The sequence below is a fragment of the Uloborus diversus genome, chromosome 6, assembly GCF_026930045.1.
Source record: "Uloborus diversus isolate 005 chromosome 6, Udiv.v.3.1, whole genome shotgun sequence".
NCBI lineage: Eukaryota > Metazoa > Arthropoda > Arachnida > Araneae > Uloboridae > Uloborus > Uloborus diversus.
Genome location: NC_072736.1, coordinates 58,821,296 through 58,848,642, shown reverse-complemented (window position 1 = coordinate 58,848,642; position 27,347 = coordinate 58,821,296). Strand labels below are relative to the sequence as shown.

The 27,347-nt window shown below is 33.2% G+C and overlaps 1 protein-coding gene across 1 annotated transcript in view; it reads right to left on the bottom strand.

The window, feature by feature from the left end:
* LOC129224665 (probable ATP-dependent RNA helicase DHX37) overlaps positions 1-27,347 on the bottom strand; it is a 63,021-nt gene that overhangs the window by 23,782 nt on the left and 11,892 nt on the right. Inside the window, exons 4-9 of the mRNA XM_054859205.1 lie at positions 23,851-24,271; positions 21,459-21,607; positions 15,504-15,690; positions 14,507-14,620; positions 12,843-12,944; positions 6,194-6,274 (exon numbers count right to left, since the gene is read on the bottom strand). Coding sequence (XP_054715180.1) covers positions 6,194-6,274; positions 12,843-12,944; positions 14,507-14,620; positions 15,504-15,690; positions 21,459-21,607; positions 23,851-24,271 — 1,054 coding nt within the window. The remainder of the gene's footprint in view (positions 1-6,193; positions 6,275-12,842; positions 12,945-14,506; positions 14,621-15,503; positions 15,691-21,458; positions 21,608-23,850; positions 24,272-27,347) is intronic.

The following is a 27,347-nucleotide window of genomic DNA, read 5'->3' as shown; positions in this document are numbered from 1 at the left end:
AGAATGCGTCATTTTCTGTTGGATTCAATACTTTAATCCTTTATTACACGGATTCTATCACCTGTTTACATTAATCATTTCTGACGCTGTTTCCATACCCTCTTTAATGCGGCAACAAGCTCAATTTTGTCAGCGGGAACCAGATCTTGAACCGCTTTCTTTAGATTTGACGGTACTGAAAGCTTACAGCATTTTAACTATTAAAAAATAGTAAAACTTTTTACTTATGCACAGAACTCAATTTAGAATGATTTCAATACTAGCTGAAGAAAAAATCTTCTGTAACAAAATACATTGAAATGTAAAAAACAATTATTAATTTCAAAATATACAGTACATAACTTGGTTTTAAAATAAAAGAATTTTAAAGTCTGGAAAAAAAACACCCTTCGTATAATCTGAGGGAGGTGACAACGAATAATATGATGGCAAAAAACAAAGTTGATTTTCATTTAGCATTCAATTTTAGCAATTGATCCGAAAACGCCAACTAATAGTTTTTAAGCTTTTAGCAATATCAATTTAGAGAAACAAAGATTTTTTCTTGAAATCGTGATCACAGTACACTAATAACTTCAAGACAATGAGTGAAAGCAAAGGAGCCAAGTCATTAATGATGGCTTCTTCTTTGCCTCTAGCGTTATTTATTTTACATAGCATGGAGCACGTGGCAGAAAAATTCAAGTTATGTAAAATAAACAACTTTACATACACAGAAGCTTAGGAAGTTCATCCTGTGGTTAATAACATTCAATACTTTGACCTTGAGGAAAAAAGGTGCACAAATATGCATCAGTGTATAATCGCACATCACTAAATTTACTTTTTTAACAAAAATTAGCAGAAATTGCACAGGAAAAAAGAGCATTTAATTTTGCAATGCAAATTTTAAAAAATTTTCAACATTTGATCACTTTTCCCTGAATTTTTATTATTTTTTCGAAATTCCCTGATCAATAAAGTTCACTGACCTTTCCCTCTTCTCCCTGATCTGTCGCCACCCTGGTGTGTTTACATTAGGGAGTTTTCTGATACAGGGTCGTCCAAAGAGCTGACGGCACCTGAGGTGAAAGTTTCCTGGCGCCCCCCCCCCCATACACAGAGAAAAATCAAGTTAGTTATAACATCATTGCATCATACGTGTGAACTTGCATTTTTTAAATATTAATGAACAAAACAATCAGAGGGCTATGGATAACACAAATTAAAATGTAAGCAATGAATCTGTTTCTAATATTTATTATACATTAATACCCCAAAAACTTTTTAAAAAATGGAAATGTTTAAAATATAAATATTTATCTTGAAAAATATTACCCCACAAGATTAAAAACAAACAATTAAAACTGAATTAGTTACTCATATTGATAAAGCTAAGAACACGAATAAATAATTTGTTGATAAAAATAATGAATTTATAGATAAATTACATTAAAATTAAATTTTGATCTGGTCTCATCAAATTATTTTTTTCAAGAATTTTTTGGTTTTACTTGTACCAATTTAACACCAGCTTTCATATGTGTTAAAAACAAAAGATGTCATTTTTTTTGTATCAAATTTTTGTAAGTTTCAAGGGAAAAACTCAGCAACATGGAAAATCTCATAGAATAGCGTTTTTGGAGCTTTAATTTCGATAAATTACTGGTCCTAATACAGTGAAACCTGTGTAAGTTGACCACTCGCGGTGCAGTACTTTGGCGGTCAACTTAGACAGGTGGTCAACTTATAAAGGGCGGTAATTTTTTTTAAAAATATATTTTGTTATTTCTTGCACCATGTATTTTTTTTTTTTTTTTTTTTTTGAGGAATTCACCCTTACTCTTTCTGTTCAACTCCACTTTCATTGTTTAACATTATTGAAAGTAACAATAATTAAAAATACTATTCAAATACTTTTGTTATTTTCCCCTTGTTTTCCTTGTTTTTAACTATATTAGACACTGTAGTTTTAGAAATTCCATATATGCCAGCTAATTTCCTCTGGCTTTCTCCATTTTCAATTACTTTTAATATTTCATACTTTTAATTAATCTCAAGTTCCACTAACTTTCTTTTTGAAGCCTTTTTATGTAAAACTTATAGCACTACTGGCCACATAGATCCGGGCCTGCTCTTTTTAGCAGAATTCCTGTGTTGCCACAACGTATTGCGACTGAAAGAAAAGACTGAAGTTTTCTACTGACACCTATTTTCATTGAACAGAGTACAAGAAGCTATCTCAAATAGAACAACAAATAAAAAACAAGTTTGGAGAATAAAGAGCAGCATAAGCTTTATGCTGCTGTTTAGTTAGAAAAATGCTAGTATGTCATCAAAGCATTAAAAACATTTTTTGAAAGCTATCAAAAAAAAAATTATTATAATAAATAAATTAATAATAAAATAATATGCTGAAGAAAGTAAAAAAAAAAAAAAAAAAAAAACCAAGTGGTCAACTTACAAAGGGTTTTTTACAATACTCCAGACCAAATTTGGCGTACATTAGTGGTCAAGATAGACAGGTGGTCAAGTTACAGAGGTTTTCCTTCATTATATGAGATAGGGCTAATTCCGTTCCTTACAAAAGCGGTCAACATAGACAGGTGGTCAACTTACAAGGGTGGTCAACTTTACAGGTTTTACTGTATTACAAAATATGGCCTTACAATTGCATTTTTAAGACTTGAGTTTCAGAAAATATTCGAGTAAGGGTCCCCCATTCCCCCTTTCTTTAATATCACAAGCAATGGATTTTTTAAACGACACTTACAAAAAATTTAAGTGGAATAGCCCATGAATATAATGCATTGCTGAAGTTTTTTGGACCATAATTTTCTAACATTTTCTAGGGAATCGCTTCAGATCCTCCTTTTCATAAAATCTTCAAGGTTTGTCTAAAATTGCGTTTTTGATACTTCAGTTTCAAAAACTTATAGGGGGAGGAGAAATTGATTTTAATCTATTTTTTTTAATCGATCGGGGACAGTCCCAGAGCTCTGTCCATATCTTAACGTCAATAAATATGGCCTATAATCGAGTTTTTAAGGTTAAATTTCTGAAATTTTCGCTGAGACCCCTATACCGTTTTCCCATGTAGCACCTGCAAAGAAAGTCTAAAAATGCAATTTTAAAACTAAAAGTTTCATCAGACGCCCCTTTTCCTATCAGATCAGGGTTGGCAGGTTTCTGCCGAGGTGGTAAAAACCACTGGTAGAAACCGGTTAAAACCGGCATGGCAAAAACCCCTTTCTGCCACATTTATGGCAGAAACTGGCAGAAACTCAAAAAATGACATAAATGCAATTCCTGACATACAATAGAAAATGTATAAGAAAAATAATTAAATATTAACCCAAATACAATTTATTTACAACACTATCACCATTCAAAATCAAATTTTACATTGTTTTCACACTGCAGCAGCCTGTAACAAAATACAAGTTTTGACACTGTTTCTAAACCTAAACAATTTGTTGTGCACAAAGGAGAAATTTGAGAAGATTCTTTCAATCCCAGCAGAATTAGCTGGCATTATCATCAAAAAGCAAGCAGGATTCACAAAACTTTCATCTATAGCACATTTTTTCAAATTGAACCACCATGCGGTAGTTGGCGTAGTTGTTATAACTTGATTGGAAAAATAGGTTTCGGGGAAAAGGGGCTAATTTGTTTTGTAAAGCTATGGTATAAGGTACATAATCAGGGTTAATATTTGTGAGTAAAATTCGGGCACTTTCTTCTTGATTACATGATAAATTTACTCCCAAATACTTTGGATGGAGCATATAGGCTAGTAAATGGTTATCAGTAACTGCTTGATTAAATCTGCATCACTTCCTTCTCAAAAGCACACGTAAGAGCGTTGTTAAATGAACCCAAACATCGCAAGCATCTGCAATTGAGCAGTTCTCTTTTTGAACTGAATCCAGAGTTTTATCTACAGCAGCAAGTGTTTAACTTCTTTGTGAATCATCTGATTATTTATAATCTGAATAATGCCTTTGTCATGAATATCATGTTCATATTCTTCTAGTATTTGTAAATAATATGGGCGATTCTTCATAAAGGACTCTAAGCAGTCCACCTGGCTATTCCACCATGTATTACAAGGTGTATGTGGTTTCACAGCTTTTGGGTACTCCTTTAGCCAAGCTCCTTACCTGTGATGGTTTTTGAAATATTTCTGGACTGAAACCACATTTTTAATAAGAGAATCTGGTGTGATATCCAGTCCAAGAAGATATAAGTAATGAGCTGAACACCCATAAGTTGTAACAGATGGTATTTCTTCTTCAATAATTTTCCTCATTAACTCCATCTTGTGTTCATTACCAGTTACTAAAGATAATACTTTGTAGTCATATTTCGTTTCAAGCTTTATTATTGCATTTTCCGCTAAATCAGTACAGTAAGTTGCAGCAGCAGGAGCTCTTTGAGAATAGCTTTATTCAGTTATATTAAGTGTAAAATGACAAGCTCCTGAATTTTAGAGTTTAATGAAATAAAAAAAATCTGTATTTATATTGAATGCAAACAAATAATTATAAACAAACTGAGAAATTTGTTACTTACAACATTACAAGGCTAAAATTTCTAACACATAGCAATTTCAACTATGATACATTTTACTTTGCTTTGGAAATGTCAGTCTTGTTATTTAACATATTTTTACACTAATTTTTAAATAACTATTATATTAAGTTTTTGAAATGACGAAATGGGGTTATACTTTTTATTTTACTTAATTGCCTGTCATTAAGTAATTACTAGAGCTATTAAAAACATTTTCTAGTTTTTGCCAGTTTCTACCAGTTTCAGCCGGTTTTTACCGGTTATAACCAGTTTCTGCCACTGGCAGGGCAAAAACCAGTTTCTGCCGGCAAAAAGCCAACCCTGTATCAGATCAATTATTTTTTCATAGAATCCCCCCCCCCCCCGAAAAAAAAAATTCTGGTTAAAGCACTGCACTGGCGCAGAATTCCAAGAAATTTGGTGGGAACTAGACAAAGGAGAAGGGGGCCTTTTGTTTGATCCTAAACAGTTATAATCCCAGAATCTGTAGCGTAGACAGGAGAATGTTTATGCATGGGGCACGTTTATGCAGTGCTCTTTTTTCAAAATGAATTACAGCTGGAGAACCAACAGTCGTAACATATTGATGTTGCAGTCTAGCATGCAGAAAGAATAATCTGTTTTCTACCAAGTCGAGTAAATTTTGAGTTGAACGTTTTGAACCTTATTGTGAATAAAACTAGTTAAGAAAGAACAAATACATAAAAATTAGCAGAACTTTATCCTTTTTTTGAGAATTGTATTTGTATGAACTGAAATGCTATTAAATTTTTTCGCACCTTAAAAATAAATCCAAACTTGGCGACGGGGCAAATTTATGCGTTGAGGTCTGAGCACCTTTATGCCCGTTCTTACTGTGTCTTACTTTTAAACGTGAGTTTAAAATCATGTAGTGCTGTCTTCCTGCCCGTTCAGTTTTTACTTTATAAACTATTCAGTCTATAGTAAATTTAATTTATTTTAACGATGGTAAGACGTTTTGTTCAAAACACTAACAGAACAACGTTAGGTGTCAAAATAAATATGCGTAAACGTGCCTCGTATGCCAGGCATGTTTACGCAACCGACTTGGGCCCAAAAATAATTTTTTTAACGGTTAAAAACACAAACTGAGCAACAACTGAATATACCAATTTTGACTCCATTAACTGCTTCGTAAAACCACAATGTCTAAAATTTCCTAAGTTTAAACGTATAATTTAGAAAATTCATTGAAAAAAATCTGCATAAACGTGCCCCAGTCTACCCTATCTACTTCAATGTGACACAAAGAAACGAATGTTTTGGAGAGTGGGAGAGAGGAATATTTTCATGCACTAGGAAAAAAATAGAGAATTTTTGCAATGATCCTCTGTTTTGTGTGTTTATGACTGTGCATCTATGAAACACGAAGGGGGGGGGGCACTCGGCGGCGCCCCCTCATTTCATGGCGCCCGGGGCGATTGCTCCCCCCCCCCGTTTGGACAGCCCTGTTCAGATTGAGAGTCCATTTCAAACATCGGGTACGTGTACAAATTTATACAGCATTTTATACGTGGTTCTAAAAGTGCTTTGGAAATAATTTTTTTAGTGTACCAAGCTCTTACGCAATTGTTAAAATTCTAAATACAAATACATGAATAGAACAATGGGGGCTTACCTTTTGATATGCAGCTTCCAAATAATCTTCAGGAGTGTGTTTCTTAAAATGAGCCACTACTTTATACTGCCTAGAATCTAACTGAAAGCAATAAAATACATAAATTACTTTATTTTCAGGAAATATTGCTTTCTTCTTAATTCATAGGAATTAAACTTTTTCAATAAAATCACACAATTCGTATTAATTTATCAATATAAAACTCAAGGTTTCAAATTGAAATAAATTCATTAAACAAATGTGCTCATATATAATGGCAGCAAAATTGTATCGTTTTCAGATATTTCCACTGGAAATGTAAGGTGAGAATCATAGTACTTACAAAAGCCAAATTGTCATTAAGAACTTTTCTCTGAAGTTATTTGCAGAGCATTAATGCATCCATGATCACTTGCATCATTTTCATGATCGACTCTTCCTTCACTTACAAATCAGAAAGATCATTTCTATTCTCTAGGAATGGCTCAAAATTTTCAATGTAAACGTATAGGTTGTGTGTCATCAATGTCGGTATCCTGGTTGGTTTGTCCTTCTTTGTCACTCTTAAAAGCTCTATTTTCAGTGAGTTCTGAACTGTGTGAGTTTAATAAACTTTACTTCTGGAAAGAGCTCTGGAACCAATCGCATAAAATCTGTCGTGGCCCAAGCTTGATCATTAGCATGCCAAAACACAGTTTATTCTAAGTAATCTGCAATCTATAGGAGTTTAGATTTTTAAAAAGAGGGGAAAGTTTTATTTGTTTGCATTACCACATCCGCGTAAAACCGAAACTCATCCGCGAAAATTTAAAAAAAAGGTATCAAATTTTAAATAGCGTATAATCAAAACTGCGTAAAAAAAACCTGCATAAAACAAGCGTCTACTGTATTCACTTTCACAGGCTAATTATGTTTTAAAACAGACCAATGTTACTATTTCTAATGTTTTTTTTTGGGGGGGGGAGGGAGGGAGGGGAGAGTACCTTACATTTTTGACTGAATAAGCTTTGGTTTGGACTATTTGCAATTCAGGAAATAATTAGAAAGGTGGTTTGATGCCTATTGAAAAATGAGGCAAATTTTATGTAAATTGCAAACTAATTGACATTAAATTTGTGTTATTTGTACTACAATGAGCCAAATAAACTGAAACTTGTGTAAGCCCCAGTGGCAGAAACTTTTGTAGCTGTCTGCAACAAGCTTAGAACTTTATAATCTGTCTGCAAAATTTTGCACAATGCTTCAACAAAAATAAATAAATAAATAAAATAAACAAATATTTTTGGAAATAATTTTATTTGAAACATGGCAGGTGATGACCACCCCTCCCCCCAAAGGCTATGGTGCACCTCCCTAAATTTTATGAAGCATCCCCCTCTCAAGAACAAGACCCTCGACCCAGTGGCGTAGCTACGCTTTCTGCCGCCCGGGGCAGTTCCTCAATTTACCGCCCTTTTGATGGGAAATAGTTTATACATTAAAGAATCAAAAGTGTTTTAATAAGATTTTAATAAAGATGAAAGTAAAAAAATTTTTCCTCCTTATTTTTCTTTTAGAAGGAAAAAAAAGAAATTCAGAACCCCACCGGAAAGTTCCAAAAGTTAAGTCGAAATTCGGAATTTTAGGCAATTTTTACTTTCTTCTATATCTAATATATAGAAGAAAGTATTGGATTCGTGCAAATTTTCGAATTTCGAATTTTGACGGATTCGAACGCTTTGAGGTGTGCTGAGCCCATTTCGACTATTTTTGGAAAATGTCTGTCTGTGTGTGTGTGTGTGCGTGTGTGTGTGTGTGTGTCCGTGTGTGTGTGTGTAACGTCTGTGTGTGACCAGTTTTTTGTGGCCGCTCTACAGCAAAAACTACCGCATGAAATCGAACGAAATTTGGTACACATATGTGCCCCTATGTGAACTTGTGCCCATTGGTTTTGGCGCTAATTCCTCCAAGGGGGGTGGAGCAATGAGACATTTTTTGAGTTACGCATGCTTGCTATTCCTCAGGAAGTAACTGGCGGAATCAAACAAAATTTGGTCCATATGTTGCCATTAACAGGAACAGGTGCTGATTCGATTTTGGTGTCAATAACTCAAACGGGGGTTGAGCTATAGAACGTTTTTTGTCATCAATTGTGACTGCTGTATCTCCAGAAATAATGGACGGAATGAAAGAAAAATTTATCGGCAAGTAGCCCTTAGTGGGTAAGAGTTGATTTTATTTTGGTGACAACTGCTAAAAAGGGGGTAGCGCAATCGCCCGTTCTTTTTTTTCCATTGTGAGTGCCCTATCTCAAGAAGTAATGCTACGTTCTGGTTGAAATTTGGAATATATGTGAATCCATAAGAAAGGCTTTGGTTCAATTTTGACGCCAATCGCTCCAAGAGGTGTTGATTTTTTTTTGTTTGCGAATAAAAATAGCTTTATTAATGCAACAATAAGAAAGATAAATCGTAATAGATTGTCGTCTGCGTATTTCTCGTGATTTTAATTGTATGGGAATGATCGGAAATATCCATAGACTAATAATAAGAGTAGACCGAGCTTTCTCGGACTTGCTGATGAAAAAATTGGTTAATGGATACATCATGTGACTGGTGGAAGGCTTGGCGAAAACTTTGGCAGCATGGTTGCTAGATGGCAACATTATCTATAGTTTGGCACTCGACATGTATTTTAAGACGTAATGTGTTTTCATTATAATTTTTTCCCAGGTCCAGAGATTAAACTGTTTTTCTTTTAGTTATGCATTATTTTGACATTAGTAATTAGTTTTTGATCACACTTTTCAGTAACTTTTATTTCATTTGGAACTGCTACCTCTGCGTTCGCGTGAACGTAATGGCGTAAACGTTTTGCATTAACGCAAAAATGTACTAAGTGGTATCTTAAATTGAAATTGTAGGTCCGGTATCTTAAATTGAAATCTTACCGTTTGCGGATTCTTTTTGGGCGCTTGCATCTTTAATTGCTTAGAGAGTTATTGAAATTGACTAAAGAAAATGCACAATACTTTCTGAACGAAAAACTCACTATATTAACAAAATATTTACAACTTAGAATAACAAATTTACAAATCGTACTCCATAAAAGATCATTCTTCCGCGTTCCATCAATTCTATTTATTTTATTTCTTGCGGGCTTTGATCGTCTGCTACAATCAACGGCCGCTGTTGCTAGGATATTCTCCAGTCACATGGTTTGGTTTATGAACAGCAAAAGGGTTGCCATAGCTCGGTCTACTCTTATTATTAGACTATGGAAATAGCTCAATGATTTAAAATTTTTAACTGTTGCCATCTTATGTTTGTTAACAAATAAAATATTTGTAATTAATTCAAGCAAGGCTTTTAAAATAACTTTCAATTTTCGCTCTTTGCTTTGCTTTCGCAATAATTCAGACATTGGGATGGTCATCAAGTTTTTGCATGTGTAATTTAGTTTTTGTTGGGAATATTGCTTCCTTGTCAAGCATGGGGAGGGATCAGAAAAAAAAAGAAAAATAATAGAAGAAAGTTTCGTGATGGCCACAACATACTAGTTGGTAACGCTTATAGAAAAGAGACGTTGAGCTATAGTTTTTCTTTTTTTTTTTTTTTTTCAAAATTAAAATCAGCTTCATGCTTTCTTTGGTGACGTTAGGGGGAAGGGACTTCTCAAGGAAATTTGCCGAAATTGAAGTCTTAAAAAAGCAATTTTAGGCTATCTTTGGACACGTGAAGATATTGAGGAAGGTTCAGCGGCCCTGTCCAGAAAGCTTTTCAACTAAACTGAAAAACACGTAAATGTAGGCTGTATCTAGTGATGTAAGGGCATCCCCTAACTCCAAGAAAGACTGGATTTTCTACCCGAAATATTTTCAGACTTGAAATCAATTTTAGTCTATCTTTGATGAGGTTAAAAAGAATAGGAAATGTTCGGGAGCTCTCTAGAAATTTTCTGATGCCAAAGTTTCAAAAATGCAATTGTAGGCTATCTTTGACGGCATAAGTTTCCAACTATTTCCAAAAATGTTATAAAGCCAAATGGTTTTCCCGTCTCCCTATGAAACTTTTTGAAAATGACGTCCTAAAAACACGACTTTAGCCGTTGTTTGACGGACAACGTCAAGAGAGAAAGTCCGGAGGGTGGTTTCACTTTCACACCCGAAATCGTTTTCGAAACTGCTGCTCTTCATCACTGAGAAAAGAAGGCTTTGCGATCCTCCCTCAGAAATTTCTAAAAACGAAATTTGGAGAAAACTGTGATGACGTTAGGTGATTTCGTGCACATTTGGGGTCCCTACTTTAGAATTTTTCTGAAATTTAAGTTTCAAAAACCCAATTTTAACCTATTTTTGGAGACATGGGATGCGATAGGGATTTTAAAGTTCGAAGTTGATGTCCTTAACACACATATTAAACTATCTTTAATAACGTTACAAGAAGGGTCAGGGGTTGACGGCCTTTAGGAATTTGTTGGTATTGAAGTTTAAAAAAAATCAATATTGGTCTAAAAGATGAGATGTGAAGGGATAGGATGGGCGTTATCCCTTGGAAATGTTTCGATGCCCAAGGCCTAAAACTGCTCTTTTGGGCTGTTTAGTGACGTTAAGGGATAGGAAGGTACGGTTGCTCTTTCCGAAAAATGTGACGCCGCCCTAAGTCTGTAGCTCTAGACAAAGGAAGAGAGAGAAAAAATATAACGTTGAGATGTCCACAAGAACAACAAATGTTTTGTATTTACTTGTTGGGAAAACACGTTAAATTTTTTTGCATCAATAGTGTGAAAATGCCGCCCCTCGAAAAGTGCCGCCCCGGGCAGACCGCCCCCTCCGCCCCTCCCTAGCTACGCCACTGCCCCGACCCCAAACTAAGACCGAAATCTTTCTCAAATTACTTCCCCCCCCCCTTCACCAAAAAGTTTCAACTGTGCAATCTTATGACCCCCCGTTCCCCTGTCCTTAGTGGGTACGCTATAAATGTTAACTGAATTTAACTCTTTGAAACTCTAAAAAATCTCAGAATTTTGTTTAACTAAAGTTCGTGATTTTAATAAAAATAAAAGGAGATTTTATTTGTTTACCTCTTAACAAAGCATACTAAACATCAAAAATTCCAAAAATCCGATTATCATAGCGGATGTAAAGAGATTGAGATTGTCAAAGTGAAGACTCCAAAGGGATAAAAACGGATCATAAAAAAATTAATCTTTTAAAATTAGTTTAGAATTGCATTTTAGAAGCCTATAACAAACATATCATTAATATCTGTTGACACAGTTGAAGCAAAACTAAAATTAAAACATCTATTTTCAGCATTTAAATTTTTTACTCAAACTAAAACGGAATTTTGTTTAAAATCTTGAAAAGATAGTTTTAATAGATTTTTCATTGATTTGCCTCCATATAACAAAGTTAGCTTGCAAAAAAAGTAAAAATTCAATTCTCATACCGGATGCTAACAGATTGCATTTTTCAAAATGAAGGCATTAAAAGTATAAAAGCAATAAATAAAAAAGTGTTTTAAAGTAAAATAATTTTAGAATTATAATTCTACAGGTCTGCATGATGAATATTATTAATAATCATTGACATATTCATTGAAAATTCAGAGTCAGGAAAAAAAAAAGGGATAAGTAAAGGTGCTAAATGGCTTTATGTTAAATGGCAATAATTTTATAGCTGGTAACCCTGCTTGAAAAGACAATATTTCAATTCGCTGATAAATGCTTTTTTTTTCTTTGTTTTTGTTTAAGTCATTAGTGGGGGGGGGGAGAGAAAAAGTCCTGACACTGCATTTTGAGAGAAGTTTATAACACCACCACTGCTTACTGCTAACAATACGATAAAACAAACAAGCAAAATTATTCACAATGTTTGGCACTATGGAAGTTATTTATTGCTTGCATCACAGAAGTGTGCTTTTTTTATACACAGAAATATGAGAAATATGCATAAATTTTACTTTACTTCGGATTTGCCTCTCAGTAAACAATCTGAAAAAGATCTGTTTTGTTTTGGTTTATAGGTGTAGCGAAACACTCAGAAAACTCATGTGTGTGCATCCTGACATAACTTGAAACTTTCCCTCCTTGCGCAGAAGTTCTTCCCTTCCAGTGCAGCAGTTCATGCAAATAAATGTCCCAGAGTTGCAGACAGCTTTTTTTTGCAGACAACTCTTTTTTTTGGCGGACAACGCTTTTTTTTTCGTTTTTGCAAGCAGTTTTATTTTTTTAGTGCGGACAGAATTGTCCTCAATAAAGTGTCCTTGTCAGCGACAATGTCGCGTTGTCGTCTCACGCCGTTTCTGCCACTGGGGCGTAAGCTGACCACTTGTGATGCAGAACTTTAATGTTTAACTTATGGAGGTTGATAAACATGATCCATTACTAATTATGTACCTGACAATAGTGATCAACATAAACAGATGGTCAACTTTACAGGTTTTACCGCACTTTGGAGAACAACATTCCCACCCAAGCTGCAACATTGGGACATACAATATTTTCTATACTTCGTAAAAGGAAGTAAGAAAAGAAATTAAAAATATTTGCTCTCAAGAATTGTTTCGGGCAAAAATCTAATCAAGTAATCTTTCAGGATTTATAAATTAGTTTTAAAATATGTTAGGATACAGCACGGACACTGAAGAACTTCGACTTAGGAGTCATTCTCTAAAATCTAAATACTTACTCTTATTAGAAATGGTTCTCGCTTGAAGAGTCTCTTATTTTCCATGAAATCTTGTACACGCATGGTGGCCGACATGATCACCAATTTTAAAGGATCTCCTTTCTGAAAATACACTTATGCTATTATTCATAAAAAGCTAAATTTTAATTATTATAATCAGTATAGATAAAATAATTTTCTTTGGCATACCTGCCAACATCTAATGGGAAAAAATCCAGTAGATGATTAAAAAATTTAGTACATAATTATGTTGGATTTTTCTTTGTTAATTAGGGAAGAATAGAGATTTTTTATTATCCTTCTTAAAACAACCAAATTTTCCTTACATCATATACACAATCAAGAGAAATGATCAAAATCCAGGAATCTCATAGAAAAATCAGTAGAATTGGTAGGTATGCTTTATACAACACTTTTCTAACTTGGTATCATAAAACAGTACAGTGTTAACAAGTCCCAAACGTCACAATCACAAATGGACTTACAGCAGAAGCTGCCTCAAAGGGTATTCAAAAAGGCACATGAAAAACATATAATATAGCAGGGTTTCCGCTAGGGTCGCATTTTTCGCATAATGCGAAAACACTATCTGAATTGGGAAAATAAATCTATACATTTTCGCTTTTTTGCTCGAATAAAAAATAAATAAATTTTTAAAAAAAGAAGGAGAAATGTATGATCCTAGAGAGGAAGCATGCATGGCAATAATCAACTTAATCTTTTTTAAATCTTGGCTAAGATGTTGAAGCTACAATTAAGTTCAACAACTATTAGTCCTATCCAGCATTATGTCCGCCCAATAACTGATTTATTAGGAGGAGGAGACTGCAACGTTCTAAACACCAATCGTGTTTTCTTTTTTTATTTTATGTTTTAAAAAAATTGCTGTTGTACTTATTTCCTCAAAGATGTCACAAATGAAATATGAATTTTATTTTCAACTGGAGATGAAACACACTGAGGCGTACATAAATCTATGAGAATGTGTAACATTTTTAGCATTTTGCTAACATTTTTCCATCAATTTTAGCTTTTATGCTAAAGAACTTTTGAACCCAGCTTAAACCCTGTAATATAGTTCTGTTCATCTCTATGGGGAAGGGATAAATCCAAGATTGTTATCTTACTACCTACTTTTGAGAAAGTATAACATTAACATTCAATTTTTATGTAAAGCAATATGGCCAATCTATTTTTGTGAAGGTTTTTCGAATTCACATTAACTTTTGTGAGTTATTTACACTTTTAACCAGCATTTCAATTTTTGCAAAATAAAATTGTAGCAACTTAAATTTTAGCCCTAAAAGTGCAATGTCATTCAATTTTAAACAGGATTTTCCTTTCATTTTTTGAGAGGAGGGGGCAAAAAAAACATAAGGGGCAAGAAAAATAACACTGTACTTTAGATAAATAGGCTTTACACTGTGTACGATTCAGGAAATTATCAGAAAAATGGCAACCAAGAAACAGACACTAAAAGATCACATCAAAATTGCATAAGCACATTGGGAGCAATTGCATTGATTGAGAGCAATCGACTTCCTGACACCCCCTAAATGATGGGCGTGGCCATCAAACATACATAAAGGAAAAAAGTAGTACATAAAATATATATTTTAATTTTCACTTAATATTTACAATAACAATACAAGATAAAATTTTACTTTTTGTCTCAGAGGAGCAATACGAGAAAGGAGGCCAATCAAGACATCAGAAAACACTGATCTCTCATGTGCTTCATCAATGATTATAACTGAATACTTGGATAAAAGAAAATCCTGAAATAAGAAATGAAAATAAAATAAAACAATGATGCTTGAACACCAAAATCTCAAAGTGTGAGTAAAATTTTTAGACATTAGCAATGAGATCTCCTCACATTATTCTTCTCAGGAAAAATAAAGAAAAAGGAACTCCTATTATGATACTTCAAAAAATAATTTTGGGAAAAGGCTCAGCCTATATACTAGGATATTAATATCACTGACGATTATATTTTAATTTAAGGCTGTTCATATATGATGTCACTCTTTTTTAATCATATTTGACCCCTCCCTTCTTTGTCACAAAGAGTCATACTTCACCTTACCCCCTCCCCTTGTTACATGTCATGCTATATTGAATATGCATTCATACTATTAAAACCTATATATGTCTCTGTCTGTAACCCTAACTCTTCCAGATTGATCCGAACAATGTCTACCAGATTAATACTGGTACTGTTAGATACAGAACATCCAGGGAAAACGATTCTGCCTTGTCTCACCTTTTAAATTTTAAGGGGCCAGACATCCAGTCCTGAGGATGTTCTGACACACTGAAAAGCATTAAAACTGTCAATTATTGGACACTACAGGTAGCATTGATCCAAAGCAGATGGCAAACAGGTGTAGGTGAGAAGGGGGCGGAGTCCCCTAATAATGTTACAAAATATGTGTGATGTCACATTTCTTGTTACCTTCACCCTTACTTTGATCACACAAACTCACAATTTCACAAACTCACCTCCGCCCCTCTAAGCAAGACATCGCTAATGTGGTATGTGGACTCCTCATTTAAATTTGGAAACTTTAAACAATATTACAGTATAAAATTTTTGTCACAAAATATTCATTAGAAAACTCCAAATTATAAGAAAGGTGGCGATTATCGCATAGTTACATGTCTCATTTCCTTCAACAGCACCCCATCAGTCATGAACTTGATTTCAGTCTTCTCGTCCACCGTCTTTTTGTACCTTATATGGTAAGACACCAGTTCAGGTGAGTTCAGTTCTTCCCCCACTCGGGCAGCCATGGTCATTGCAGCAATCCTCCTCGGCTCAGTAATGCCAATCATTTTTTTATTTCTTCAAAATGAAAAAGATATAATAGGATTCTAAATGTATGCTAGAGAATATTATATCTACACAGTTGATTTACCTTACATTCATTAATATTGCATTATACCTTGTCAATATGCAAAACATTCTCAAGAAACATGAAATACTTGTTTTGTCCTGTGAGAGTTAACAGTCACTAAATAATGTATCAAATAAGATGAAATAATTATCATGGTCCCAAGAATTTTGTATTAACAAGGTTTGAATGTATTATCACGGAAAAAGACTAAAATACAGAAAATAATTTATAAGAAGTTAAATGTGTTTTTTTCTATTGGAAGTGACAAAGGGGCAGGTTCAACTGAAACATTTTTCGAACGTTTTCCCCTTTTCCATCGAACGCTTCGATCAAAAGCAGCGTCTCCGGCTTCAACTGAAATGATTCAAACGTTTTGTACCACGTGACCCATCCGAGTGGTTGGATTCGAACGATTGGGAAGATTCGATTGATTTTTGTTTATCTTCCAGCAATGGCGTATGAAGTGTAGCGGCCAGAAATCGCTATCGCCGATGACAAATATTTTGCTATATTCGCATCCGCAGTTGATTTGCAGGTGAGTGTTACATTTTTATTACAAATAAATACTTTAATGACTTCTGTAACCATGATTGCTGCTTAAAATTAAGTTTTTATCTAGTTCGAACATTCATCCTTTTTTTAAACTTGATAACATCGTGGCAAGCTTCCAAAATTAAATCAAAATTTGTTTGCCAAGAAGCTATTTTATAAAAGTTCCTCTAATTACGAAGTAATTGTAACATGTGACAGCATTGAGTCTTGATTATTTTATGAAATTATTTAATGAATTATGAAATTATTTAATGAATTATTACTTTATTTAATGAATATATCTACTTCCGAAAATTCTTTTACTGCTTACATCTAAGGTTAATTAAAAAATATTGCTTATTACTGAAAATACTAGTGTTTTTTTTAAATTTATTTTAAATTTTATGAGTAACAACTATGTCTATAAAAACTTGCTTCTTGTAACTGATTAGATTTCAATAAACAAATTGAAGCATCTAGGTTTAGTTAAACTACTAGGGTTTTCAAGAAAACAGTTTTGTATATTGCTCCTCCCTCCCCCCTCCCCTCTTCCAAGCGTTTAAATGCTTGTTATTTGTATAAATGAGTATAATATATATATATTTTTTAAGGAAATGAATAAAAAACTATTATTCCTCATTAAAAAATACATTATTTTGAGAACTTTGAATCATATTATTCTTAGCAATTTCTTTGACATTCCAGATGCTGTCCACTTGCACCTTCTCAACGCTGGAATCTTCCAAGGGGGGCAGGAGAATGGAATTCTTCCAAAAGTTTCAGTTCCTAAGAAATATGAAAATGACGGACGGAATGCAACTGATCAAACAAAGGTGCAGGTACCTATTGGGTTCCTTACTTGAACAGAGGAGGTAAATTTGCTGTGAATATCAAATTGTGAGTAAAAAACATGATGTGTTACATATGCATGTAAAATTAATATAGTATATACACGTACAGTGCATGTGCAGAGTCCGACAAAAATTGTGAACTCTTGGTTGCCAGAAAAAAAACTGTAGGCTACCAACAAATTATTTATCCGAGTTAATAGGAAAAATCTGAAAGATCTTCTGAAAGAGTCTTGCCTAGACTTTTTTTTTCTTAAGTCACCTGTGTGACATGTTGGATCCAGTATATTTGTAGAACTGGTGCCTGGTGATTTCCAATGCTGAGGAGATCAATTTCAAAGCTGCTTTTTATTTGGCTTTTCTTTGATTAACCTTGTTGTACCAAAAATTGAGCAATCCCTGGTCCAGCACCATCAGAAGTATCATTTCACTTCGAGGACTTTGTGACCACAGCATATTTAACATGCCCCAGTCACCATCAGCGAACTCGGAACCCTCCAGTTACAAGTTTGAGGTTTTTCTGATCAGGCCAGCACTGAGCATATACTTTAAACAGGGGTGTCATAGCGCAGACAGACTGCGCCATTAAATTTTAGGGGCCAGTGAGCATATCGTCACCTCAGAGCAACAGAGATAGCTCACTGTTGCTCTGAGCAACGATATACTGGATACTGGGTACAGCACTAGGTATACGAATATATTAAGCTTAAAAGAAACTGTAGACAAATGAATATGAATTGTTAATAAGGTCACCCACTTCTAAGATCAATTTCAAACAGTCCGGAAGGGTGACCTTATATCGAGATACAGCTCGATTATATCTATTATGATTCATTTTACGACACTATTTTTGAAATTATTGATTAATATATTCAAACTAATTCATATAACTTTCTGAAATATATATTTTTCACGGATAAGTTTGTTTTCTTTCTTCAGAGTCAAGTAATGAGGTTCGGTAGAAAAATCGAGTTAGCAGATAAAATGTTATACTTACTATAGTTGGGGCAAACCTAACTTGATAGTATTGTGAAGGCTAGACAGATCCTATTTCAGTATTGCATCGTTGCCAGGTTAGGTTTGGCCGAACTATAGCTACCTGAAATACACCGCCAGCTCAGTCATTCCAGCCGAGGGCTGCAGTTTCATGCTTATTAGCACTCAACAGCCTGGCATAGGAAGTGACTGAGCTGGAGGTGGAAAACCTCTTAAGGAAGCCAAGAGTGCCAAACAAATTGAGTGCTAATAAGCACAAAACTGCAGTCCTCGGCTGGAATGACGGAGCTGGCGGTGTATTTCATGTATTTCTGCCTTAGCCCTGGCCAATGGGCTGTAACTTACAGAAATTATAGCTACCTACTTGGCGAATCAGAAGAGATTGAAAATTGTTTTTGAGTTATTGGCTGGCACATTCCATTCTAATACATTTACTACAGACTGCTGCTTGTAAAATTGAAATTATTAATTAAAAAAATTATAGCAAAAAAAAATGCAGCAGTTTGACAGAGTAACTATGTATTTAAAGTAAAACGCCTAATATCTCTTCAAACCTCGACACAGTGCTTTGAACTACTTATTTCGCTTGCTGTCAGCTTATTTTCCTGTTGCCAAGAAAAAATCTAGTCAAGTATCCTACCGTAGGTAATTTTTTTGTTTTGACGTGTATGTTTATGACGAGACTCCTGATAGTGTACTCAATAAAAAGTTTATTTGTTATCAGGAGTGTGTACAGGAGAGGGAAGGGACACCCGTGCCCGATAGGGGCCAAATATTTTCAAAACTAGGCTTGGAATATAGAAGTAAACAATATGAAGGGGGGGGAGGGGCGGAAAACTCATTTTGTGATGGGATCCAAAATCTCTGTGGACGGCCTTGTGTGTTACATATTTTTGATAATGCATTGATACTCTTATCCATCTTTTGTAATTTAGGTCTCTGACAATAACTGCAAATAATTGGAGTTGTTGAAAGATGGTCAGGTTGTACATACGATTCTTACATTAGAGAAGTATGAGTGCCAAAGATACTGATGATGACAGCAAAGGAAACTAATAATTCCGCATTTGTGAAAGCAAATAATGTTAGAAATTGTGAAGCACAAATCTGCAATAAATGAGTTTGTACTTGTAATAAATGTTTTGTTTTATTGAAAACAATGTTAACTATGCACAATTGATAAGTTTATATCATTTTGATAAATTTAAAATTAATGGTAGTTATTATTTAATGAAACATTGCATGGCTAATTACAGGAACTGTTTTTTTTTTTTTTTTTTTTTTTGAGGAAGGGGGAGGAGTGTAATTTCTGTGAAGACTGATTTAAAAAAAAAATAATTTGAATTTTGACATCTTGAATTCAAATTATGGTTTTCGCAATCACATATTTTTTACGTGTGTGCAGGCATGTGTATGTGGGTATTTGTCTCTGTGCAGGTGTGTGCGTGGGTATGTGTCTGTGTGCAGGCATGAGTGTGTGGGTATGCGTGTAAGTGTGTGTTGTGTAGGCATGCGTGTGTGTATGTAGGATATGGACGCAACCTGTAGATGATTTTTGCTGGAGGAGCAGCATCGTGAGGCCAGTCGACGATGGTGCTGGCAGAGGGAGGCAGTGGGAAAATAAAATCACAGCACGCCAAAAACAGTCAAGTGAGAACAAAAAGTAATCATGATTGCTCAAAAAAAAAAGTTGTAATGCTATTTACAAAAAGCAGGAAGTATTTCAAGGTTAAAATAATTTTTTTATATTGTTTTGCCGTACTTGATTATTGATTGCATCTTTCTCTCAATTATACTGCTACTCGTAAATTGCATTTTTTGTCATTTTCTAAACCAAACATTCTCTCTTTTTTTTTAAAGTAATGTTTCTTATAAAAAAAATAAATCAGTAAAAAGAAATTTAACAACATTAAATATTTACAGAATACTGAACACTTAACTGTAATTTGTTTCGTAAAAATATTAAATCCAATGATAAAATGAAGTTCTAATTATTTAAAAGGTTACTTTTATACAGAAAACATACATATCATAAGTGTAAAAACAAATCAATAATTTGCAATTAATAACTATTCATTAAATTTCAATATTTCAACTATGCTGTTGTTTTTAATAGACTCCACTGAACAATCAAAATGTGATTGAAAAGATTTTTTGTTTCAAAGTTTTATGTACAGAGTATCTGTTATATTCAGAGTTTTCAAGTCCATGATTTTCCGTTGACATTTCTCACAATAATTGTGCTTTGTGAAAATAAAATTGCATCTGAGCAGCGGTTACCCCCCCCCCCTTCAATATACTTTTAAAAATTCAACTTAAAGCAAAATGTATTGAGCTAAGCTATTATTATAACTAAAAACTAATAAAAGCAACAATTGTTTGTGATGCAAGTTACATGGAAAAAGTAAAATCAATATATTTTTTTGCGATTTACAATGAACCATGAAAATTTAAAATTATAATACATTTTAACTTCATGAGATTAAAAAAATATTTTTTATTCTAAGAAGAAAAAGAACCACACAAATAAATGGTTATGGTTATAAAGTTTTGGTAGCTTTCTAGAAAAAAAAAAATGTGTGTGTGTCTTTTTTCAGATTTGTATGTAACACTAAAAGATAACTTGCAGATATCCAGAAAAATAAACACACGAAACGAGAATGACATGACAAACGTAAACAAGGACAACAGCTGCAGTTACAGGTAAATTTCGTTCCCTCATTCAATTTTGTGATTAGCTGCCTCAAACTTCCGGCCATATGACGAAACGTCGAGCGAGGAAAACATTCGATTGCACCCTATGCATTTCGATCGAACGTCAAAAAGTAAGTTGAAGTGCGAAATTCGAACGATTCCGAAAACGTTCGAATTCGAAGGAGAATTTCGACCGTTCCTGACTCGATCGAACGCGTTTCAGTTGAATTCCCTGCAAAAATGGTTGTTGAAAAAGACATCAACTCAAAGATTCACAAATCAAATTTATTTACAAAAAATAAGAAAATTCATGTTAACGAAAATTAAAAAAATAAGTGCCTAAAATATTTTTAAACTTTTTTTTTAATTAAAAAGGACACTAATAATCAAAGGAACTGTGACTAAGCAGAAACCACAAAATGTTCTGCTTAGTATTAGAAGTTCAAATCTTTCTCCACATTGAAGGGGGGGCTTTTCTGCAATTTGATGAATTTTGCGAAAATTGTTCATCTCCAAATAAATTGATTATTGCAGAAAGGGTGTGAGTCCAATGGATTTCTGTAGGACCCATTCTGAAATATACTCGATTCAAATATCAAATTATGCAAATAACAAAGTCTACTGGTAGCTAAATAATTGTCACTCACTGTGTGAACCCAGCTTCATACAAGAACTGGGGCACTTGAGTTGTCTTGCCACTTCCAGTTTCACCATGAATAACAACCACAGGATGTTCTTTAATGGCTTCGATGATAGATTGCTCTTCATAAAAGATGGGTAACTTTTCTCTGGCAGACTGCAAAAGAAAAAAAAAAAAAAGACAATTAATCAGACAAATGTCAGGCGTACATGTTTAGGTGAAGAAACTTAAATCTCCATTTAAACAGATATTTATTTAAATTCAATGAATGACATTTTTGGGCAATGCGGGAATTCATATTAAAATCAGAGCAGAATGCTGAACAATGTTGACAAAACGTACTACAATTATATTGGTAACCAAACCCTGATTTTTCTATTGTAGATAACAAAAAAAAACTTGTTGCACATTTTATCTATATGAGGTGGTGTTCATCGCCTACTTGTTGTGTCTCTGCTTTTGCCGAACAAGACTTTTGTCACCCTCTGTATCATTTAATCATTGTATTGTTGCAGGTGAAGAGCGTGTTGATTCTCTTGCTAGAGATCTAGATCTAACCTTTTACAACCAAATCTTCCTATTTGCCGACTTCTAACCTAGAAGAGGAAAAGAGCTGAGGTTCTTTCTCAGATAATCCTATTCCAAAAGGATTTCCCAAACCTGAGGGTGTTGCAAATTTTGGAAAAAAAAAGGGTACATGACTATCTTGGGAAACATCAATCTACATTTAGTTCGACTGGCAGACTACATCACTTGCCCGCTGTACTCAGCTAATTTTGACATGAGTGGTGATCACTTAAACTCATGTCCTGAACTTCATGATAAAAGTAGTTGAAAATACTGCTTATCATTTCAAGTTTTTTTTTTTTTCTGAACTATGTTGGGCTGCCCAACAAAAACTGGAGGCAGTTAAGCCTAGGTCTGGCATATGTTTATAACAAAAAAAAAAAAAAAAATGATAATGCAAAATAAAATTTTCTCTGAACTTAGAATTGATTTAGAGATTACTCTGAAAACATATTACAGGTTTTTTTTTTTTTTTTTTCTCACTATGGAACTTAAGCTATTCAATATGGTTAAGCAGTTCACAGGAATTATAGAAACACCTTAATAAACATGAGAGTTTATGTTTTCTATCCAAGGGAAAAAAAACTCACATTTGCTGAATCAGTCCAATTTATACACAAAAAAATATAAAATATATACATAGGTCGGTCAAACAGTTAGTTGCACTTCTTCGTAAATCTGTTCCATCAAAGACAATTTTGATGAAATTCTGTGGCAATACTTAAGACATGTACCTTTATTGAGTGACACAGTGGTTTCCCCAAGACACGTTTAGTTTTTCTGATTATCAGTCGCAAACATGTCTTGACAGCTGCAGTAACATCCAAATTGGAAATGCGTGCAATGATTCAATTTTGTGGGCAAAAAAGGTGCAACTGAACTGAAATTTATGGGCAGTAGCATGAAGTTCATGGTGAAAATGCAATATCACGTCAAGCTATAGTGAAACGGTGCAACATGTTTGAGAATGAACGTGCAGATATTGACGACGCTGAGCATGAGGGAAAACCAAGTTTAGGTGGGAAGTGTGGAATCACCTTCCCAAGTCACCCTAACCTTTCACCTCCTGACTTCAATGTTTTTGGTCCCATAAAACAAGAACTTTCAAAGTGATGATACCATTTGGATGACAAAGTGAAAGCTGCAATCCAACAATGGTTATCGGACATTGGACGGGATTTCTTAGCAGAAGGCATCGAAAAACTTGTACCACACCTCGACAAATGCTTAGATAATGGAGGTCGTTACGTTAAAAAGTAGATTTTGAATGGAACTTCAAAATTACATTAAAGTTACTATAAAATTTCAATCCTTTTTTGTTTTCTTGAGCAGTGCAACTAACTTTCTGACTGACCCTAGTATATATTGTCGCCTTAGAGCAACAGTAAGATAACTAATCAAAGAAATAACACTAAGATATCTTACTGTTGCTCTGAGACGATGATATGCATTCAATTTATTTCTAATTCAACTTTTTTTTTTTAATTTCTAATTTTGGTTAGTGTAACATGAAGAAAACACTGATGTAGTTCATCATACAGAAAACACTGTATGAGATAATTGCCTCATATCCTAGCTCTCATGCTTACATTGAATGAGTTCATCAGCATTAATAGAACTGTGTTTAATGAACTACAGTGATATCCCTTTACAATGAGTAACAATACAAATTATCCATCTCAGAGAAATAAATTTTCAGTCCCGATTTAATTGCCATTATATAGCTTGATACTATACAACAAAATTTCTGTTACAACAAATAAAATGTGTGGTCCCTAGGAGTTCATTATAAAGGGATTTCATTGTATTACAAATTAAACATCAAATATAACCTGTATTTCCGGCAGTCTGTGAACAGGTAAAAAAACAGCAGGGGCAGATGATTTTTTGACACCTTTATCTGAGAGCTTCAGGTCAACTGTTGGAGAAGACACTTCATTGTTTCTCGGGCTTTCTTTCATACAGGAAGAATTAGTCTCCTCCACTTGTATGGGCAATTCCACTTTTTCCGTTTCCACAAATTTAAGGTTTTTGTCCTTGAAGGGGATGTCAGAACTTTGTTCAGTTGATTCTTCTTTGTCGGGTTCAATGTCATCACTTTCATCACTGTCAGAAGAAGTCAGCTCAAAATCCACAACATTTGAGGATAATTTCACTTTTTTTGATGGAGGAAGATAACGATCCTTCTTGCTACGCTTAATATTGCTTATTTTAGTAGAACGGGAAGACACATTTATGGAATCTTCAGAGACTCTGGAAAAGAAACAAGAAAATAAGTTTTTGCAAAATGAAAGGCAATGAATTGGACAGGAAATGAACAAATAATTATTCACATTGAAGTAGGGGAGAATGGTTCATTTTGGGATTTTTCTTTCCTTTTTCTAGTTTTTTAACATTCATCAATTGCTATTAAAATTTAACCTGACACTCTTTTAATCTTTGCATACATCATTAAATAGGTTTCATTCTTATATCTATTATAGACAAAAATATATTTAGTGAACTTGTACTTTACCTCAAGGTGAACTACGTGGTGCCTGGTGGGACACTTTGAGACAGTCAAAAATTGACATTTAAAAGGAAAAGATGGATGTTTTGACACTTTCCACAAAGTGTTTGAGGCAAAGTAAATAATAATTACTGCAACAATAAATAACATGAATTCTCAAAAAAAAAAAAAAAAAAAAAGGTAAATAACATAAATTTAATAAAAATGTTTTAAACATATCTTCCTATTAAAATATTTTGAATTTCAATTAGCTACAATACAGGGGTAGAAATTTAGTAAAATAAGCTAGTTTGTTCAATGGACCAGTAACTACAAAATTTCTTGCACTTTTTAGTAATCCTTGCATCCTGGTTTTAAATTATGGAAAAGACAAAAATGTATAAAACAAAATTAACATGAAATTTGATTAGCAGTTTTCAATAGACATGTCTGAGCAACAGGGGAAGAGTAGGAAACAATAGGCATCTTTTCGTTTTCCAATACTGTTAAAGGAATATAGTTCACAAAATCTTATTTGCGTTGTTGTTTTGGGAGGAAGACCATGGGGAGGATATATTATCAGGGTTCATACCCTTCAGGAAGAAAAAAATTCAAGCACTTTTCAAGCACTTTTCAAGGCAAAAAAATAACTTTTCAAGGCACTACTATTAACACCATACGTTCATATCTATACATAAATAATAGGAAATAGATACATTCTTCAGAGTCATAAAGCAGCCAGAGTAACTTTTGAGCGGGTGTTTTGTCAAAGCGTTCTTATTTACAAGGATGCAAAGATTTCGCTTCAAAACTTTTAAGGAGGTTGCTTTGAAGGGTCTTTTTAATTTCTCTTTGAACTCAAATTCTCAATTGGGGTGTTCGGTAACCTTTGAGAGGTGTGCTATCGCTGTTGGGGGAAAAGAGAATGTAAATATCTCTGTGGTATGACTTCCCTAACTGTCCCAAATGGTAGTTATTAGCCATGTCAAAGCTTTTGATGTCATTTTTCACTGATAGTGCAAAAAGTAAAATTACTGAATTTCATCATGCAAGGAAATAAGTGAAAAATTCTATCTGTGTTGCAACATCTATATTTCAAAACCTTATGTCATAAAAATGTACATATGGTTTATGCACTCCAAATAACAATAATAATAGTAAAGGAATAAATAAATGAAATAAATAAAAGAAGAGTTTTTGTGGTGGAATGAATGTTGAACTAATCTCAGGAAAGATTAAAAGATAATTTCTGACAATTTTACAAATGCATAAAAGTATACGTATTAGGAAGATGCTTTACTTTTGGCCACATACAGATAAAAATTAGAAACAAAAATTTACACTGGATATTACTGTATGCTTGCACCATCTTAAACTATACTTTTCCAATTCTTGAGAACATATTTATTTGTATTTCTGTTAATGAAATTCTTTTTGATAATTTACACATTGGGAATTACAAATCATTAAATAAATTAGCTAAATTTCCAATTATATTGGAAATTATTGATTATCCTCAGATACTTGAACCTTCTAATTAATATGTAAAGGAAGGCTAAGTAACAAGTAAAGCATTCTAATACAATATTCATTTTACTGTTTATCACGGATATTTCCATGAAATAGCTATTAAATTAAATTCTAATGAAATTTATAAAACACCAATGACGTATATACAGGTTGGTTAACTGAAATTTGAATCATTTTATTCAATGAAATGCTAATATTAATGACAAACAGACACAATGTTGAATTAATATTATTTCAGATTGCACATGCTATGTACCTATACAAATTGAACTGTCCCCTAAATATAGAATCTTTTAAGACATTTTCTCTTCTACTTATGAATCAACAAAGGTTTTTTTTTTTAATTACATCATTTCCAACTAAAAATATACTTTAAAGAAAGAGAGGCTACCAATAATTTAGTTTAAATTGCAATTGAGCATAATTAAAGACTTTTGAATACTCATAACATTAACAACTTAAAAGTCGACCATACATCAAATGAAACATTTTGATTTACCAGCATTTGAAATAGTAAAATATCTATAACAGTAATTTTAAACAATATATATTTCAGCAATATGAAACTATATATATGTTTCAGTTATGTTTTGAAAACATTGATATAGTCAAAACTATTTTTTCAAACTAATAATTAAAATTAAGTCATTCTAATTAGAATTTACCCAAAAAATTACAAATAGTATTCACTCATTTATCAAATCAAGTAATGCTTTTCAAAAAGGTAAAAATATTGAGCCATTTTTCTACTACTTATGAATCATTGAAAGATAAATAAAACAAAACTGATGTAACTTAATTGAATTTTATCACTCTCAAAAAAAAAAAAAACCATACCTTGAAACAAGACTTGTTGTCAATAATAATTAGCATGTTACATTACAGTTATATGACAATCATTAAAGATTTTTGAAAATTTGTCACATGAACAATTTAAAAGTGCTACAACTATATATCAAAATAAAAACTTCATCCCGCTGCATTTTAGTAAAATACCTATAATACAATTTTTAAAAAGAAACACCAAAAATATGTATTTAAAGGAAATAAGAAAAAATGAAGATAGTCGAAACAAAAAATAAAACAATATTCTAATTATAAGTTACCTAAAATATTAAAATAGTATTCACCTATCTATTAAATAATTATGTTTTTGAAAATTCAGATATTTTTCGAATTTCATGTGAATCAACAAAAGGTAAGTAAATCAAAGCTAATGGAATTCAATTAAATTGCATAATTCCCAGCAAATCATTATACCTTGAAAATATACCTTGAAAAGTCAAACTTCTAAAATAATTAACATCTTAC